This window comes from Apaloderma vittatum, unplaced genomic scaffold (assembly GCF_000703405.1).
Source record: "Apaloderma vittatum isolate BGI_N311 unplaced genomic scaffold, ASM70340v1 scaffold13221, whole genome shotgun sequence".
NCBI classification, from domain to species: domain Eukaryota; kingdom Metazoa; phylum Chordata; class Aves; order Trogoniformes; family Trogonidae; genus Apaloderma; species Apaloderma vittatum.
This window is the reverse complement of record NW_009697438.1, coordinates 1-20,937: the sequence shown is the minus strand read 5'-3', so window position 1 is coordinate 20,937 and position 20,937 is coordinate 1. Positions and strand designations below refer to the sequence as shown.

The following is a 20,937-nucleotide window of genomic DNA, read 5'->3' as shown; positions in this document are numbered from 1 at the left end:
GTTGTAGAAGGCCACTAAGTTAGTCAGGCACAAATTGCCCCTGGTGAAGCCATGCTGTCTGTCACCAACCACTTGATTGTTTTTTATGTGGCTTAGTACCGCTGCCAGGAGAATCTGTTCCATGATTTTACCTGGCACAGAGCTAAGGCTCACTGGTCTGTTGTTCCCCAGGTTGTCCTTGGTCCCCTTTTTAAAGATGGGGGTTACGTTCACCCTTTTCCAATCTATGGGAACCTCACCAGACTGCCAGGACCTCTCAAATGTGATGGCCAGTGGCCTAGCAACTTCAGCCGCCAGTTCCTTCAGGACCCGTGGATGTATCTCACCAGGTCCCATGGACTTGTGCACCTTCAGCTTCTCTAGGTGTTCCAGACCTGATCTGCTCCTACCTGGATGGTTCTTCACTCTCTGATTCCCAGCCAACACCCGCTGTGAATTGAGTGGTGTGGTTCAAGTGTTTGCCAGTGAAGACAGAGGCAAAAAAGTTGTTGAGTATTTCAGCCTTCTCCACGTCCTCAGTAACCAGCTCACCTGTATCCTTCCGGAGAGGCCCCACATTCTCTCTCATTTCTCTTTTCCTCTTATGTAACTGTAAAATCCTTTTCTATTGTTTTGAATGTCACTGGCCAGATTTGACTCCGTCAGGGCCTTAGCTTTTCTAACCTGGTCTCTGATTACACAAGCATTTGCCTTGTAATCATCCCAGTCCCTGCTACCACGCTTTATGGGTTACCTTTTTGTACTTGATTTTTGCGGGGAGTTCTTTATTTATCCATATAGAGCACCAGCATGCTTAGTACTCCTGGTAAAAGCATCCAGAGAGGAAGGGCTGTCCTTGACTTCCCCTTGGAGTGGGCTGATCATAAGTCTTGCTGGATTTGTGTTTCTGACTCCCTGGTTTTCTTCTGTACAGTTTTATACCTTTTCAGGTCAATGTTTTTCCTCTTGAAATTTCAAGCCTCTTATAGCCTGTATCTCAGCCATCATAGCTTCTTTTTCCTCCCCGTTCTTATCTTAAACAGCTCTTTGTACTTTGTCAAGGCTCGCTCTTACAATTCAAAAATTTTTTTCAAAAGCCTGAGCCACAGATGTGTGGCTATGCCATTTCAGAATTCGATCTTGTATCACAGACAGCTGAACTCCCAGGAGCAGACATTTTAGGATTAAGGCTCCAGAAACTAGAATAAGTACAGAAGAGGATTATTAGATTGAAAAAGCAGTGAAAATATTTGCCTGCTAGAGAAAATGAAAAGCATTTGGATGTTTAACGTCTCCCAGTCTTTATTGTGTTATACTTGCTTTTCTATATGTAGGAAAAAGAGTCAGGGAGATACTTCTGCTAATAGGTAATGGTAACTTAAAACCAAGTGGATGCTGGTGAAGATCAGAAGTTGTTAGAAAAGTGAAACTCTGGAACTTCCTTCAGTGGGAGTAAAAACCCAACTTTCATTAAAATCGGAGCTTCGTAACCCTGTGGTGGGGTTGGTTCTACTGCATCAGAGAGTGCAATTTCTGTAATTTAGGAGGCTTATCTATATGCATCTATGATGCCTATGGAGAGATCTGGAAATAGTCTATGATTGATACAGATCACTTGGAGCGAGCTTCTGTTGCAGTTAACCTTTCTGAGATGCAGCCTGGTTTCGTGATGTTCCAGCAAGTTGTCCCACTTTGCGTCTTATCACTCTTGCGCAGCCGGGGACTACGTACAGCTGAGGCCTCTCGTGCTTCTTGTGTAAGGATTCCTACCAAGAGTATGTGGCATCCGTCCTCAGTTTTAGTCTGGGATACCTCTTACATGGTCTTAGAGGATGTTCACAAAATTCACATTTTTTTCCCCAAGTATATGGTGCATTTGCTCGTTGTCATAACGCTCTGTACAACCTGAAGGTAGATTGGTTGAGCCACTTAATGAAGAGGGTGTATGCCATCTTCAGCTAGAGAGACACTTGCTCAGTGTCACTTGCTTAAGTCTTGACATATTTCTTAGTTACAACCAAGGAATAATAATGTAATTCTACTCACTGCAGAGGCCAGGACAGAGTTTGGAAACATTGGATTACCTGTGGAAGAGGTGTCTTCTGAGGGCCAGTTTTACACAGCTAACCTCCTTGGCTTTTAGCATCATGCTGTGGAAATGTTGAAGAAACTTTTTAGGGAACCTTAGCATGTGTTGAGAAGCACGGATTGCTGCGTTGTACTTAACTGTGGGATACCGCATTCCTGATTCGGGTGCTCTGAGTCTAAAATTTTGAGCCCTGACTAGACCTGGAAGCATGCATGTCTTCTGCAGACTATTCTTATGTACATTTGTACGCATGAGATTGAAAGGAGTAGTTAGCAGAATCGTTCTTGTGATTCTATTCTCAGTAGCAACGTCTGTTGCTATGCTGCTGTTACCTTGGCTCCTATGAATTTCAAGGTGTTCTCAAAGGAGTTATTTAAGCATAAAATTGACAAGTAAATCCAATTTAAAAAAAAAATGATTCTGCAATGATTAGCTTCTGCTGGTTCTCTAACTGACAGTTTGTGTCTATCCCTCTGTAATAAGGCTGGATTCCTGTTTGACCAGTGCCTTATGTTAGGCCATTAGCAAAGACCTTTTGTCTCAAGCAAAAAAAAATAAAAAATCACAGTGTGCATTGTGAATTGAAGCAATAGCTGTAAAAACTTACTCGCACTAAGTATTTTTGTTTCATCTGCTTGAGAAAATGCCATTGGTCTTGTAAGTGAACGTAGTCAAGCTTAGATCTTTCCAAGCTCCCCTGCTCTGCATAGTTCTAAAACTAGAGGTTATTGGTTCAGAAAACATTATCACATCAAAACGATGCAGGTACTGCATTTAATTTATTAAAAATTTTGTCAGCTGTTTTGTGAAATAGAAACAATTGGCCTAAACCAGACAAAAAACACTTATGAGACTTGATATCTTTGACTGTGATATTTTGCTTTATACACTACTGTAAATTGGATTATTGTCATGAAAAGATCTAGGGAGTGGGAGGGCCTTTTCCCTTTTTCTTCCTGCAGCCTCTGATACTGATAAGCTCTGGCCATGCTTTTCATACATATGAATGTCACTTTGGGAGCATCTGTGAGAGATTTCTGAAAGTGTACAAAAAGTTAAGAAGATTTCTGGAAATGTATACTAGGTGTCATCAGCTGCTGGAACACCTCATAAAAATGTTAGCAAATGACTGAAGCCTATTATTGATGGAACAGAAATTTAGGCCGTCTTCAGCAATGTCATACAAAAACACTGACAACAGCCACTCTCATAAAAGAAAAACGAGAAAACGAGTTACAGGCTTTTATTTCTGACTACCATGATTCTCCAAAAGGTTTTCAGTGTGAAGGAATTTCATCAGACCTTTGCTTCTGTACTTTTTATTCCATTTAGGAAAGGCAATTAAGCCAGGAAAGGTCTGACTGTAGGCATCTCAATGAGTGAAATAGCAGTTGTGAATTAATCCACAAATGTTTATAGCATAAAATGTCTTGTGCAGATTGCAGATGTAGCTTTCCTTCCTATGTGATTGAAAAATATGAAGTTAATGTCAATATCCAGCAAGACTCCCTCTTTGGATAGAAGAGATAGGTCAAGTACTTCCTGCTTCTGTGGTCATGTACAATACACATCTCCAGACTCATAATGAAAAATACCAAAAGAGCGATACATTTACAGCTCCTGTTATCCTTCTCTGCTCTCCGTGCTGACATGCTTTATTGTATTTCCAAAATTTTTATTATTACCCCCTCTCATGTTGTTAGGAACTTCTTCTTTGTCCTTCTAGTTTGTCCCTGAAGCTGAAGTCCCATCCTACTGTTACAGAGCAGACAAGGACAGGTCTTCAGCTATTCAGATAGAAACTGTCTCGGTTGTGAAAACGTGTTTTTCATATGTGGTTGGAACAGATATTTTAGAATGTCCTAAAATGGAAGGGATTTTTTTTTTTTTTTTAGGCAGATTTTAGGTTTGATACTAAAGATTCGCCTTGCTTAGGAAGTGGGAATTTGGGAGCTGAGCCTCTGCAGCTCCTAAGCCAGCTTGTTTCCAGGCTGCCTGATGCTGGAGCCAGCTGGCTTCAGTGTCTGGGTGAACTGGCAAGAAGTGGGGCAGGATTCCAAGATAAATTTGTCGAAGTTGTGTGCTCTGCAGAAAATTCTAATTTGGAAAAAAAAAAAATAATAAAAAATTATTCTCTTGTGAAAACTTCCAACCAGATAGTTCTGTCAGTTTGCTTTATCTGGGAGATGTTAATGAAGAAGTATGTTACCTAATGCAACAGAAACCAAGCTAATTTGGGATTTTGCAGGGGACAGATGCCTGTAATGTTTAATCATGTCATAAGTTTTATGATGTTTGATGTTAATATCTCCAGATTATCGAAGCTTTCAGGATGTGAGTAATAGCATCGGATAATACAAATCCTAACACAGAAAGCAAAAAAATACACGCCCGCAATACCTTTTTTCTCTCTTAATTATTGAAAAAAGGGAATCAAAGTGGGATTTTTGGAGCTCTTACTAGCAAATCATAATATTTCTGAGATGCTAATATCCTTCTTGATAAAATGAAGCAAAAAGTTCACATTTCAGAAACATTTTTATATATAATATCTTCTGTCTTCAGCATTTGAACAGCTTTAGATAAATTGCCATTGGCAGATTTAATTGGTGGTTTTGCATATGCTTGTTCCTTTTCCGTTTCTAATTATTTTGAATAATTCATTCAGCTGTACTTTCAATTGGCTTCTGCCAAAAGGTTATCTATCAATCAGTTAGCATGGTCTCCTTGACAACAAGAGATCTGGTTCTTAAGAGACAAGTGCTTTCACCTTACCTCTTTTTTTTAAGACTAAAATTTTACAGCAATCTACTTTCTTATTTCTCTTTTTTTCTGTAATTCATTCAGATGAGGATTTGTTTCCAGGTATTGCTTGAGAACATGAGCCCATAGCAACTGAGCGAGTGGTTTACTTTTATTTCTCCTTTTTTTTCCACTCTTCTTTTCCTGGCCATTTGCCTTGTTCTGTGTTTTAAGCACAGAGGCTGACAGCCAGTAAAATAGTTTTTGTTCAAGTACTGTCTGTTTTTCTCAGATTTTCTTCTACAATTCTCTTCTTAGCATGAAAACAGGAGACAGCCTCACATTCACTGTATTTCTTTGAAAATTCTCAAGTTGTACTTTTCTGGCTTAGAGGCCAGATCTCTTCCTATTCAGATCATATCATAAATCTAAATCAACTTCCAAAAGACAAGGCTTTTGTATAAAAGTCTACAAAATCAACTGAGTATTTATAGTTTACAAAGTGTATCCTGTTGGATGTGATGCACTGTTGGACTGGCTTTCTCAAGAGAGGATGAACAGGGTTTCTGAACTTCAGATTTGTTTGAGCTTTGGATGAGTGTTGCTTCCCCATTTCTGCTTGCTTCCTGACTCAGCTGCTACGTACAGGCACGCTGTTTTGTGGCATTGGCACTTGAAATCTGGAGTTTACCTTAAAACTAATTTATCCAAATTACATTTCTCAATTTCTACTTGTGCAAATAGTAAAATGCATGAAACTTACTTCAGTAAGTGTGCCTTAGAAAATTCTACTTCAGCTTAAGAAACTGCGTATTTGTAGTCTGAAAAGCAAACAGGCATAAAGATTTGTAAAGATTGGAAAAGTAGTGGTGGTGTTATGAAAATCAATAATATTTCTGTTCATCTTTTCTCTCCCATTGCCTGAAATAGAGCAGAAAATACTGCATGTCCATCGTAGGAGAATGCTGCAGAATTGGAGGGACTTGTAATAATGTTGATTGTGTGAATGAAAAGGCTGATAGGATGAGGGACTGAAAAAGATGAGGACTATCTACTTTTTAAATAAAGATGAAGGCTAAAAAGGAATATTGAGTAATGAATAATTTTGAGTGAACAGATTTTTCCTACTACTGTATTCAGCCGTACAGCATGGAGATAGTAATTGAAACCTGATTAAGGGTAAACTGGATGTTAAATTGAGGTGCGGGGCTTTTTGTTCAATGAGACTGTGGAATTGTCACTGTAAGAAAGTATTAATGTCAATAATTTAACAGGATTCAAAAGAATTGGAATGTATCTCACTAAACTCATTGTTTAGTAAAATGTCGTTAGGGTAAAATACCCTTCTGGCTACCAATCTCTAAAAATTCATAGTCATAACGAGACCTTTATGGGATAAATTTGGGATTTTTTCATCATACTTTTCATATATATTCTTGGACTTTTGTCTGAAACAATTTGTGCTGCCTGCTTCAAGAAACAGGGTGCTGAACTAGATAAAGGACAAGAATTATACTGTGTTAGATTTATCTTTTTATGCTCTCTGATCTTTACTATAGCGCGAAAAAAAACTCGCACTGCTGTACCCTGCAAAGTTGACCTGAAAAACTTCTGTTCTGGAAGCATTCTGCATTCTTGAACTTTTTTAACAGCCTAAGACAGTTTGTCAAGCATGGAGTCTTAACTAGAGTAGCAGCAGTAGAGAGATAGAAAAGGCTTAAAAACATGCTTTGGTTTGGGTATGTTCGATGACTTTTTTTTTTTTTTTTTTACTTATTCTGATTTTGAGTGAATTTCTTAAATACCCAGTATCACTTCTATAGTATACCTTCTAACTTGTGTTAAGATTAGCTGAAGAGGGGAAGAATAACAGTTAACTGGATTGAGCTGCTTTTAAGCAACTGAATGACTTAAATAGCAATTTTAAGGAAGGGAGAGGACAACTGAATACTTCAATGGTAACTCGATAGAGATACATGTTCTATGTTATAAGAAAATGTCTGATTCTACAACTTAAAACACCGAATCTTGTCAGGTTTGTTTACTTTAAGTTGAGGCATTATAAAAATCTGAGGAAAAACTATACATCTACATGTAGAGATTGTGATAAGTAATTTTTTTTTTAATGTCAGAGGGGCTCTGAGACATCCAATTGGATCTAGACTTGTTGGATTTGACCTACATTAGACTGAAAAACTTCTGGTTAGTTCTAATGAATTAGCCATTGTTCATGTTCAACTGCAGGTTTAGAACAAGTTTGTCAACAGCTTAGAGGGCGTATTCTTTTTCTGGAATCCTGTTTGCTGCATTTGTGCATATAAAGTTAGCAAAATGAGATTTAAATAATTGTAGAGGACAAGTGCTGAGACAAAGCAATGCTGAGAAGATTAGATCACTGTGATTGCCACTTTTAGTATAATGTGTTTTATTATTTCAATTAATCTAAGAATCTTTAAATTTAAAAACTGTTTGTGAGCCCAAGCTTTAACCTATGTATAATGGTTTAAGTTAAGGTATTGCTTCTAGATATGACAAAATAGCATGCATATTGACTTGTTTTCTCTACTTTTCCTCTGCTGCTTTAATGCTTGTTGTGGTGATACACTTAGCACCGTATATCAGAGTAGTACTTTTCCTCCAAACAGAACAGCACTTTTCTGATGTCGTACTTAGTGAAGAATACCTCAATCTTGGTGTAGAGCAAGTGTGCACTCTTATATCCAGTGACAAACTCACAATTGCCTCGGAAGAGAAGGTAAGACCACCTGTATGTATGCCAGTATTCTTTTTATCCTTTAGGTGAGAGAGGAAGCTTGCTCTGATTGCTCTTGTACAATTTTTTGGATGCGTTCTTCGTTTCCTCAGTGAAATTAGGCATGTATTGTGCTCATATTTAAAAGATTTTTCCCAGAAACATTAAGAATTTTTCCCTGAAGTGTTGTCAGTCAAAATTCATTTCAACTCTTGCAAATCCTAAAACTGCATTAAATCACATAACCCTTTGTTCTTTGAGAAAATGGAAACTAAACTAAGTGGAAATTCCTTCTTATCTTCAAGCAGAACACATGCTGTGAGTCACATATGCAGGAGTTTGGTTTGCCAAGCGATAAATTACTCCAAAATAGTAATTTGAAGACTAAGTATATACTGCCTACTATCTTTACCATCAGCACCCCACAAACGTATTATAACTCTGTATGTGTATGTGGGCTGTTTAGCCTAACTGACCAAATGTGGGTTGCGAAGGAGATGGCTAGGTAGCTTGGTATGACCTAGCTTAGGTTTAAATATGTGTTGTCTCACTCTTAGCTAGATGTCTTTCTTTAAAAGCCATTTTCAAAACCCTGATCTTCGGCGAGACCAATGAGTCTCTCTGAACCTCTAACGGTTTTCAGGTTATAGATGTATTCATTTTTCAGTCCGTCAATTTAAAATATGTTGGTTTTCTTCTTTCCAAGGAGTATATAGTTTTACTAACACCTCTGTTCAAATAAGGCTAAATTGTATTCAGAAGCATACTTGAATACTGATTTGTATGGCTAAGTAGTGTTTTATGTTAAAACCTTTTTGAACCTTTGAATCTAAGAACCATCTCCTTGAATTGCAATTAGCAAAATCATGTTACTGTTCTTATATAACACCCTGAAGGTTTGGTTTTACCACTTTCATTTTGATACATGTTTCTTCTGTGAAGTAAAATTATGGTTTTGATAGTCTAGTGTATGATCAGCTGCTGTGCCATAGAGGAGAAACAAAGCTTGAGATCGCATATCCTAGTTAGACTTAGTGATGATAAGCTATTTGAATGATGATGTGGCAAGTCAATTTTCCAAGAAAGAAGGAAAAGTATGACAATTGTAATATCCCTGCTGCTGTGTTGTCTGTTTACTTAATTTTATTGAATTTTCAGTATCAATAGAACTATCATCTGCGTTTTGACACCGTGGTACAGCTGTCCTTGAAACATCAGTAGAGGAGCGATATAAAAAGAGACTGCTTCTGCATCCTTAGAATAAATATGATAAATATGGAAACAATGGAAGCTGAAACTGCTGTTGTCTTTTCTCATGTTAGGAATTTTAGTATAAGCAAAAACTGAGTTTGGAGGCACATTGATATTTTCATACTGCTGAATTTCTAAGTCAAGGGACTCCCATTTGTTTGTTTCCTGGAAGGTGTTTGAAGCAGTGATAGCGTGGGTAAACCATGACAAAGATGTGAGGCAGGAGCTAATGGCACGCCTCATGGAGCATGTTCGGTTGCCTTTGCTTTCCCGCGAGTATTTAGTTCAGGTAAGCAAAAAGGAATGCTAATTCTTCTGCATGTGAACATTTCAGTTTATTTTTTTTTAGTGCCAGATGGATAACTTCAGACTTGAACAGCAGTGTAATGTAGTGTGTTACTGCTAGTAAAAATAAATGGGCAGCCACCCTTACACATGCACATATACACACAGAGTCAGAAGAGGTATTGTCACATAAAGAATATTGGATACAAGTAGTTTATCTGTTTGGCTGACTACTTGTTACGCTACACTAGTCATCTGAATGCTGTAAGTAGATGAGATCAGGTTAGCTTTCATTCTTAATATGATATTTAATACAACACTTCATTAAGTGAATTTTAAATTTCTTGAATCTCGGTTAGGACTTGGTGATAAAGAAGACATTTCTTTACCTGGTTCAGAGATAATTTTTTTTCTAATTCGTATAAGATGACATAGAATATTTAGGTATCAGGTCAAATATTTAAGACTGAAAATAGCAGTTCACTATTAATATTGGTTAGTAGGTGTAGTAGCAGATTGCTAGGCATTTAATTTGCAAATTCTGTTTTTGTGATACGAATTTTCTCCACTTCACATGGGTTGGTTTGGGTTTTTTTGTTGTTTTACTTTTGTGGGGTTTTACGATTTGTTTTGCTGTTATGATTTACTGTGGCGTGCTTTATTCATTTGTTAAACTCTCTTCTCCCCTCCCTCTTTTAAAGTGTTCTGTATTCTCTGTATTTGAAAAGTGTTTGAAATGTGCTTGATTGTGAGGAAGTGATTTACCTTGCTTAACACTGCTTCTTCTACTTACTAATTAAGATGGTCAACTGCTTTTTTTCAGTGACTGCATATTGCCATCACATAAGTTTGTGTCTAACTGTAGCTGAACTACAGTCTAAAAAATCAGAGTAATCTGTGTTTGTATAATATAACACAGGCTTTATTACATTTCAGATTATTTGTTTTTTACTTTCTTAACACGCTCAGACCTTGTTAAACTTCTATTAATAAACAGAGAGTTGAAGAAGAAATTTTGGTTAAGAACAGCAGTGCTTGTAAAGATTACCTCATTGAAGCTATGAAGTATCACTTGCTGCCAACTGAGCAACGAGCATTGATGAAAAGCACTCGAACGAAATTGAGAACACCCGCTAGCCTTCCAAAAGTAAGATCCTTAGTTTTCAAATGTACTTGTTTCTTCAAACTGTATTTTAACAGATTTCATGAGAACATGACTGTCACTTGGGGTATTCCATTAAAAATGTTCACATCAGAATTAATTATCACAAAAATACAACAAACTATGAACTTTATAATTCATACTGCTTGTCGTATAGATTTTGTCACCCACCTACCTCCTCCCCAGCAGCCCTCCCCCAAAAAAGCAAAAAAAATAATTTTTTTTCAGTAAGTTCTTCAGCATTTGAGAAATACACAATTGTAAGCCTAGTGTTACAGAGGAAGTAAGCCTGTTTCTTTAAAACAAATAAACAAACAACTCCCCCTCAATGAAGACTGATGCTTCTGAGTTGGGGCATTTATTATTTTTTTAGCTATAGTCTTTTGTTCATTTTATAAGAAGAAAACCAAACAAGCATCAGATCGTATGTTCTTTCCAGTGAAATAGTTTTCTCATAGTACTATTATGGCAACTGCAATAAAGCAATAGGAGTTCCAATCAACAGATGTAGCACATTTCTCTCAAATGAACCAGAAAAAGCTGTTCTGTGATGGATGTTCACAGTTCCACTGAACATTATAGATGCTGAATCTCGTACCTGAGGTCGGAGTAGGATGTGAAGATGCAGCAGGATCTGCCCCGCTCATGGGAGCTCTACCTAGATCCTAGATTCTTGCTTTTCTGTCTTAGGTAGCTATTTCCTCTGGACACAATGATTACAAACTGCATGTGTTTTGAAAAAGATGGATTTTGCCTAGTTCGCAAGACTCGATTTTCTTATTTAGGAGAACTGTCCTTTAGTTATTTCTTGTACAGAAGCTTGATTTACTTTTTAACTTTTTTTTTTTGATCTTTTAGGTGCTCTCACATACGCAAATGATTAATAAATATTATTATTTCCCTTTTAGTTGATGATGGTAGTTGGAGGACAAGCACCAAAGGCAATTCGCAGTGTTGAATGCTATGATTTTAAAGAGGAACGCTGGCATCAGGTGGCTGAATTGCCTTCCAGAAGATGTAGAGCAGGTAACTGCTGCCTAATTTTTTGTTGTGGTTAGTAATATTTTAGAATTTAGGCAGCTGTATAAAGCATCATATGTTCTTTGCAACAGTACTTAAGATACTTGTCTGAGAAGGACTAAATCTCAACTTCAGATATCACCCTTAAAGTTTAAATTACTTGCTAATCTGGAACAATACAAGTTTGATAACTTGATCTTAATTTGCGCTTCAGTTTGTAATCTCTATAATAAAATGCTTTATTACCTCCCATAGATACAGAGAGTAAATTTAAATATAACTACATTATAATAACAATAAGTACTTTTAATATTAAAATACCCTATTATTATTAAATGAGTTGAAGAATATGAAGTGACCAATCAGTACAAAAAAATGTGAAAATGTGATTCTTAAAGTGGCTGAGATATCTAAGCAAGAAGAAATTCAGCAAGCATCATATTCAGAAGTGTAAGCTATTAGTAGCAAAAAAGTGTCAGAGCTTCTAGTGCTTAAGCTGAACAAAGCGTGGCTGGTGGTGTAGTGAGTACTGTAAATTGTGCTGAGTGTCTGCACGCTTCGGGCAGCAGGGAATCAGTTAACTGACCAAGAGACTAACCCGCTCATCTTTCCTCCCTACTTTAGGAATGGTTTACATGGGAGGCATGGTTTATGCTGTTGGAGGTTTCAACGGTTCTTTGAGAGTCCGCACGGTAGATTCCTATGATCCGGTGAAGGACCAGTGGACGAGCGTTGCCAATATGCAAGACAGGAGAAGCACACTGGGAGCAGCTGTATTAAATGGCCTTCTTTATGCTGTGGGAGGATTTGATGGGAGTACAGGTATTTTTGCCTTTGTACACTGCTGACCAGCTTTGATTACTCGTGATGGAATTGTATCAGATTTGAATGTCTCTTTCCTGGCAGCTGGGATGAAACCAAGCCTGAGGGTAGCCTGGCATCTTACGGTGTGGCATGTGCTTCAAGGGTTACATCCTTCTACTCGAACAGTGGGCTGGTTGCTCCCATCTAAGCATTTAGGCTTAATGACGAGTGAATCTCTGACAAGTTCCCTTTGAGTATTCCTTCTAGAGTCAGGGTCCTTAACTAATGGAATATATGACCAGAAAAATTACTGGTTTCTCTTGTCCTGTTTGCATATGAAATATACCTCTGCATTTCCATGTACTGTAAATAGGATTACAAACAGCTTTCTCTGACTTGTGGGAAGGCTTTGCACATACACTGTTCATTGTCTTCACAGGCGCATTAAACTATTTGCGCAGAGATGATCTTTCTCCTTAATAAGTATTACTGAAGCATATGTAGGAGAGAGTATTGTGACGTAAAAAAAAGAAAAAAAAAACAGGGAAGAATTTTTCCAAGTTCCACAAAAGCTTTTATTAATTTGTCCATTTTCAGACTCCAAGAATGGGTTGGCTGTAATTGATCATCTAAAGGACATCAGTTGTGCCTTCTGCACAGTAATTAACAGTCCTTAAATAATTCAAATTTTCACATATGAAGAATTTTCTGGAAGGCAGACAGTATGTTGCACCTAGATTTATAAAGAAAATAACAATTATATTGTCTTTGTAGGTTTATCATCAGTTGAAGTTTACAACTTAAAGACTAACGAGTGGTTTCATGTAGCTCCAATGAACACAAGAAGAAGTAGCGTTGGTGTAGGTGTTGTTGGAGGTAAGCTGACAAATGATACATAATTGTTCTACTTGGTTTTGACCATCTTTTAGCATAGTTATTTTAAATTTTTTTTTGCCTGAGGCTAACTGAGGAAAAGCTCACTAAGCATGCCTGCCCTAGGTTACGCATGTCAGCAAAGCTAGAGAGCCCGATTACTGAAGCAATGACCTTATAACTTGGTCATAGTGATGCAGCACTGCGGTATTGTCATCTCTGTACCTGTGGCTGACTTTGCTAGTTGCACACTGCAGACGATCTCAAGGACAGTGGCAGGAAAACTGCTGACTTGCAGGTCATCTTAGTGCTCAATGGCGTGGACGTTGCTTGCACAGTGCACACCTGGGCTGGCTCTTGAGTCTTAAAACAGTTTTAGGCGTGTGTTCTATCTGCATAGGAACCACTGCTTTGCCTGATCTGAAAATGCTGACTGCACCTGTAATTTCCATCTGAATTTTTTATATTTCTAGAAAGTCTATTTGCGAGCTTCCAGTGTTGGACATAATTGAATTAGCTTGCTTTTAAACAATTCTTAATTAAAAACTGGGTACAAGTACCTTTGTATTTCAGCTAGGCAGTTAAAAATCTTTTGACTCATGTTATTCTTGTTCGGTACGGGCTGCCTTTTATATCCTAAAAACGACAAGAACTATAGTGTACTATCTTAAACTACTTACAGAATAGAAACTCAGTAACTGATTGATGACAGTTACTGATTAGTAGGTAATTCAGAGAACGATGACTTCATAGAATCATTAAGGTTGGAAAAGTGTAGTCTGTGTGCATTAGAAATTTGGTTTCTGTTGGTTACCCTTCTAGGTAAACTGTATGCTGTTGGTGGCTACGATGGGGCGTCACGGCAGTGCCTTAGTTCAGTAGAATGCTATGATGCTAATACAAATGAGTGGACGTATGTTGCAGAAATGAGCACTAGACGGAGCGGAGCAGGTGAGTGGAGAAGAATCAACTATTCTTGCAAAGCCAAAACAAATTTGTGGGCTTAAAAGGTGTCTAAAAATATAAAAGGTAAGCTAAAGTCTGAATATAATGGGATGTGTTAGTCTGATGTGTGGCTGGTACACTGCAGGTTATAGATGCAAAACTGTCCTACAGAGTAAGATTTTAGTCTGTTAATAGTAAATACCTTTCCTTGTTTTTTCATGCTTTTCATATTTCTCCTCTTCCCATAACTTCTAATGTTTTTAACATGTAGACTAATATGCATGGATTGTGATAATTTAATATCAGCTAAATACTGAAGTATCAAGATGTCATTTCTTCAAAGATGTCTCTCTGCCAGTGTAGTGCTGAGTTTTCTAATAGCGTTTTCAGGTTGATTTTACATGTGAACTGTGACTAGTTTTCCACCTCTTTGGAGGACTTGTTCTGCATTCTGATTCACTGCAGGAAGTTTTGTCCTTGTTCATTCTTAAGTTTGTATTACTGGTTTCATCCTATTACTTCCACTTATGTACCCTTTGTTTCATCTTCAGTAATTCTTCTCATCACCTGGTGTTTACATCCTTCGGATATATATAGGCTACTACATCTTATCCTTCCTTATTGTTTAGCCAAGGTATACTCATTTATTTCTTTCTAATCTTAAAAATCTCTTCTTTATTTTTTCTTGTGTGGATTTTTTTTCCCTTGTGATTCTGAGTATGTGTATTTCTCTTTAAAGACTTCAAAAGTGCCTGTGGTATTCCCCTTTTGTTTAGTGAAATGATGCTTCCACAGCTCCAAATTGACTCCAGCATTTTGATTATCTCTTTATACTGTAGGCTCAAATCTCATTTACTGTTCACTGTCCTCTATTTGTCTTTTGGTATTTCAGGTTTTTTCAACTTGCAGAAGTTGGTTTTTTTCTCTAGATGCATTCCCATGGACTGTTTCAAGTCAAATTGCATGATGCTCTCTTTCTATGTTTAATTTTTTAGTTGTTTAAGTCAATTTTTTGCCAAGTACCTAATAGTGCTTTTTAGCAACACCCTTCAACTATCTACTGGTGATTGCATTAATGAGCTTTGCAATTGGAAGAGATGTTGCTACAGGAAAAAAAAAAGAAAGGATTGACTTTTAGTATGCTCAATAGATGATTAATAGTTATCCCAACTTTTCATCTTGCTTTCCATTATACTTTATTAGCTCTGAAGAGTTTTTAATCTGTATAATAATGTTTAAATTAAGTCCAAATTATTTCAAAAGAGATATGTAAAAGTATTAAAGTAATTACTAAAATTAAGATAGTTTGTGATACTTCCTTTATACTCTTACAAAATCAGCAAGCTGATGTGCCTCTTACTGCTAAAAGTAATGTTTTGATGGTGTTTCTAAGCTAAAACTGTGATGTTAATGAAGGAAGCATGATATACTATCTCAAGAAATCACAGTTGTCTTGTGAAACTTCTAGTTACTCAGTCTGTGCATCTTGGAATTAAATTCAGGATAAAAAACTGGCCAGAGTTGCAGTAAGGGTACTGTTAAATTCTCATGTCTAATATTGGCAAATTTTGAGGAAAATATTTATAAAAATAAATATGCAAATTGCAAATATTGTTATAAAGAAAAATAGTGTTGGTGGCCTGTGAGAAAGCCTCATTTTGCAATCTGCCCTTACACACATTTTATTTCAGCAAGTTGACTTTTTTTCTTTTGTTCAAATACTCTGTTTTTGAAAACTATTGGTGTGCTTGTAGCCTATTTATATGGTAGATATTTTCAGATTTTTCTTAAAGCGTTGAATTATGTCTACCACTCTCAAGTTTAGTGCCTTAGATGCACTAATTACTGGGATTTTTCTGCCCCTCTCCTCCCTCCCAGTGCTCACAACTGTGTTTGTTTACTCAACTCTCTGCTGCCTTTTATCTTGTCCCGATTTAAAAAAAAAACCAAACAAACAAAAATGGAGAGGAAAAGTAAATGTAGCGAGTTATTTCAGATTCCTATGACGGAGTAAAATAATCAACATTCTTCTGTGCCACTCTGTTAAATTCATGGAAAATGATACTTGTGCGTGGGAGAGGAGTGGGTGGTAATGTGAAAATCGTGACTATTGATTCAGCTTGGCTGTAGTGGCCAAATATCCAAAACCACCAGCACTGTTTCAACTGGTGATCAGTCCTGGTGGTGTTCTGGGTGCTAACTAAAGAGAATTTTGTTCCTGTGTTAAACCTTTGGATCTCTGGTCATCTCAAGGAACTTAAGCCTGTCTCTTCTGTTCCTACTGCTTCAGCTTCATTCAAAAACAACTTCAGAGGTTCACCCTCACTTTACTCCTCTTTAGTACCAACTGCTTCTCAGTTGAGCAATACGGGGACAGATCTCTTTCCAGCAACATATTGGGATGAGGAACTTCAGATCCAGATATAGGCCATTTGGGAGGGATGAGAGATGTAAGACAGGGTCCTGAAAATTGGGCAGGCAAGAAAAATAACAAAGAAAGGAGAACTCAGAAGACGGCAACAAGAGGATACAGACGGAAGGAGCAAGAAATAAAGGTAGGACTGGGAAACTGGGTGTGGGATTAAGGGAAAATGAAGCACCAAGGAGGAATGGAGGACACTATTAAAAATAAGCAGCTATCAAGGAAAAAATAGCCATGTGGCAGAGGGAAAACTATGCACTGGATAGGAAGATCGGTAACTATAGAGAAAGCCTGGGTGGGGGGATTTATATCACATCACATATTTAAGCTAAATATCTTGGCCCTCTTTCTAGCTCTGTATGTTTAATCCTACAAAAGATGAATGTTGTATTATCCTGTCTAATGAGGTGCGATCAGACTGGGAGAAAGAAAAGCTGTCACACTCTACTGTGACATGATAGCTAGAAATAATAGCAATTAAAAAGGAATTAAATTAACTGGGAAGGATATGGGGAAGTGTTAGTAGTGAATATCACTGATAAAGCATTAGATAGCACAATTTATAAAACAGCGTCCTATTAAGAAGCTATTTTTCAGAATTTCACTACCAATTAGCTCTTCCACGTTTCCTTCCCTTTCCTTTAATAATTAAAATCTATCTTTTTAATAAAAAAATGTACTTATCTCATCAGGAGTAACTTCTCTCCCTGTATAGGAATGGCTCTTACATACAATATTTCTGTGTTTTCAAAGATAATTTCATCTGGCTATTAAGGTTGCAGGGTTCTCTCTTTTTTTTTTTTAACCCAGCTTTTTTTTTTTTTCTTTCTTCACCTCTGAAGGACTTAACTGCTCTTTTGCATTCCAATTTGCTATTTCCCTTTATTAAAAATTTTAAGCTGTGCCCTTTCCATGGAAGCCTTTAAAAACTGTATTTGTGAATCTGTATTTCAGCTTTGAATTTCATAATCTTAAATGTGACATGTTAGTTTTCCCAATGTACTTTCATAGTAGTGTTTTTTCAGTTGTCTTTATGGTCCATCACTCACAAGTTTTAATACAAAAAAACCCACCCCTACATTTCTGAAATCTATTATGTTTGGATTCCAATAGTGCATCATAAACTGAGAAATAAACAAACATGCTTTCCTTTCTGCTTCCCCTATTACTATCTTTCCAATACGTGCAAGCCAACTAGCAAATAGATATAGACTAGCTTTATTTATTCCTTCACTCCAAGCTTAAAGATTGATAAACTTTTGTCATAAAGGACACCCTTGGAGTAAAAGAGACCCTTGAATGTCCTTTTTGGATATTTTGATAACTGAAGCTTGGTTCAAGGAAACTTGGTGTTCTCCAGATCCTGGAGGAGGAAGGTGCTCAATTCTAGCTCTTCACTTCTTTTTTTCACATATATGTTTACATGGTATTCCAACACTTTAGTAGAAGTATCCCTATTGTATAATGTCTGTCCATTCAGCTTTTATCCTCCGAGCAGCACAGTTTTCACTTTCTAAAAATTCACTTACACTTTATCATCTTGTCAGATTTCTGTTATGCTAGCTGAGCACACTTGTCTCATTTACTGTCATTTCTAATTAGTCCTAAATTTCAACAATCCTCATTTTCCTGCACATCATTTTTCATCCAAAATTTTCTAAACCTTCTGTTGCAGAACAGCTCTGGTCGTTGTGTGCTACAATATGGTAGATGGGCACACAAGACATTTTATTGGCGTCTTGCTGTAGTTGCTGCATTTTTGCTTTAATGCATCCTTACCCAAATGTTTTCTAAAATAGTTCCTAACATTGACTGGATGAAGGATTTATGTTAGTGGACATAATATTTGTTGGTCCTTCTCTGTATCAGTCAAACTCTTCTCTGATTAATTTTGAGTATTTTCATATGTTCACAGGTGTTGGTGTGTTAAACAATTTACTGTATGCAGTAGGTGGGCATGATGGTCCTTTGGTAAGAAAAAGTGTTGAAGTGTTTGATCCTGTTGCCAGTACATGGAAGCAAGTTGCAGACATGAACATGTGCAGAAGGAATGCAGGTAAATGCAACAATTACTTTAAAATAGCAGTAATGTGACTTGGTGTAAATTGCATGTTCCCAAATTTCTGCTGCTTTCATGATGTCACAGAACAGAAACGATGCTTTTATGGGGTGAACAAGGTAATTGCTAATTTTAGTATTGGTTTCCTGTCTTTTTTTTTTTTCCCAGGTGTTTGTGCTGTAAATGGTCTCTTGTATGTAGTTGGAGGAGACGATGGTTCCTGTAATTTATCAACAGTGGAATATTATAATCCAACAACTGATAAATGGACAGTTGTGTCATCTTGTATGAGCACAGGAAGGAGCTATGCAGGTAACGTGTACAGAAATTTTTTGTAACAGACTTCTTGCAGTATAACAGCTAGAACAAGAAATTTGAGAAGCTCCTGTCTAAGGTAAAAGCTAAGATACTAGAATGGGTATGAAGAATCTGATGGTATATTTTGAATCCTGACTTGAAACCATTACTCACTACAAGGAAAAAAATAGAATTAAACTGTACTCAGGAGGGATTTAGCACGTAAGTGGTGAGTCAGAAAGATGACTCTGGTATGACCAGTACATTTTTTAACAAGAGATTTGTATCTTAGTCTACAGGCATGCAATTCTGAAGTTCTTTGGGATTTGATATTTAGAAAACAAGAGCTGTTTCAGGAATCTTTTCCTTTGATAATTGCAGTTTCTCAAATGAGTTACTTTAAGTGAATGTTAAGGATATATTTCACTGAGAGTTAAACTTGAGTAATGGCAGATTTTTTTTAAGTCACAGAAACTTTCAGAACTTTGCACTGATTCAGACAACTTTCTGTCAGAAATTAGGGAAAATATGAACTCTGCTGGTGCAACTGTGCATGTTATACTAGTTGCAAGGTATTATATTAAAACTTTCTTTTCATATTCTTGTTTTTTAAATACTATCTAAAGATTTATGTCTTTTTTCCCCCCTCACTCTAGGTGTTACAGTTATTGACAAACCATTATGATCAGTAGAAGGATTTTCAACTTGATTATGCACTAGAAGCAGCTTTCAACAAGTGTATTTGAAGTGACTGAGTATCTAAGCACTTCTCTACTTGTAGCTGCCCCTTGAGTCACAGTGGAAGATGTGACTGTCTACAATTACAGACGAGAGATGATGAAGATTACTCTAGGTAGAAGCAATGCGTAGGATTCTTCTGCAGTTGAGCAGAAGCTGATTGAAATTGAAAGTCTAGTGGACAATTTTTTTTATTGCAAGGTCTTCAAGAAAAAATAAAAAAGCCACTTTCATAAGGACCGACTTACGTGAGTCGTGATTGAGAAACGGATTGTCAGTGAAGAATGGTGTGTATTCTGGTGAAAGTAAATTTTTGTCTTATTTTTTCCAGAGACTAATAAATATATTTAAAGAAATGAACCGTCAGTCTTCTTAGTAGGTATTGAATCCCACTTCAGTAATTCAAGCTGGCATGGGGTAAATTTGTTTCCTTTTATAAAACTTTTGTTACATAAATATACTATGTGCATATGTTTGTGTGAGCATAAGTTGCTTTCTATTGAAATTCTTCGAAACCTGACTTTACTATTTATAATTTGGCACAGTACTTTGAATATGTCAGTACTATGTTGTAAGAGAGAGTTGTATTTTTTGATATGTAACAATGCTAAAACACTACTAATTCCCACTGGAGGAGATCAGAGATGATATAACACTTCTTGAACAGGTGTAATTTCAAGATCTTTTTAATAAAAATGTTGTGTCTACTTATGATTTATTTTTTTCTGTTCAATTCTGGTCACATTGAGATGTTAATTCTTTCTTACCTTTTTATCCAAAAGGTGATTTGGCATGAAAATAACTGAAAATTTATAATGAATGTATGAAATTGCGTTGAACTTGCATGGTACTAAGACCTATTTATGTGTGTAACCTTAGCTTCTCTTAGCTAATATCTGGATGTACTGTATGTGGCCACGCTTATAAAGCACTCATTTTTATTCGTTCTTGGATGGCCTCCTTTTAACATGACCAAAGTTATTGTCATACCTGAGACCTTTTCTTCAAATAAAAGTTTGTATATTGTTTCCTAATGCCAACAAGTCGCTTTAAACTTGTGTTTCTCAGTACAAGTCTCAACCCAAATAACCTTGACATCAGTGAAGAGGGCGGGGGGCAGGTGTTTGTGTTTGGTTGTGGTGTTTTGCGGGGGCGAAGCTGCTGTTCGAGACCTGAAGGCAAGCGCAGGGCCGGGAGTTACTGTGGTTGAGGAACCGGCCATGTCCCTGCCGCTGCTGTGCTGCTGCTCTGGTTCGGAAAGCTTTGCTTCTCAATCCCGTATGGAAGTGGCCACCTCGTACGTTCGGGTGCAACGATTTGAGCTGTGAAATCAGCCCAACAGCCGGGAGCAAACGTTTTTGTTTTCTTTTTTTGTCTTTTCGGCAGGCGAAAAGGATGGTTGCGTTTTCACCTTGTGGTTTGAGGGTGGAGTAGGTTTCGCGGGAAACCTTTTATTTGAATTGTACAGCGCTGTTCGGAGCTTTTGTGCCTGGGTGTAGGCGGAGGGCGGGGCCGGGGG

At 37.2% G+C, this 20,937-nt stretch overlaps 1 protein-coding gene across 1 annotated transcript; it reads left to right on the top strand.

Moving 5' to 3' along the window:
- The first annotated feature begins 1,576 nt into the window (after positions 1–1,576).
- LOC104280087 (kelch-like protein 2) lies at positions 1,577–20,461 on the top strand. Its single transcript, XM_009877633.1, has 11 exons — positions 1,577–1,754; positions 7,456–7,565; positions 8,986–9,102; positions 10,096–10,245; positions 11,169–11,286; positions 11,905–12,102; positions 12,859–12,960; positions 13,780–13,908; positions 18,240–18,380; positions 18,552–18,695; positions 19,337–20,461. The coding sequence occupies exons 1-11, from the start codon at positions 1,577–1,579 to the stop codon at positions 19,363–19,365; spliced, it is 1,416 nt and encodes a 471-aa protein (XP_009875935.1). The 3' UTR covers positions 19,366–20,461.
- The last annotated feature ends 476 nt before the right edge of the window (positions 20,462–20,937 follow it).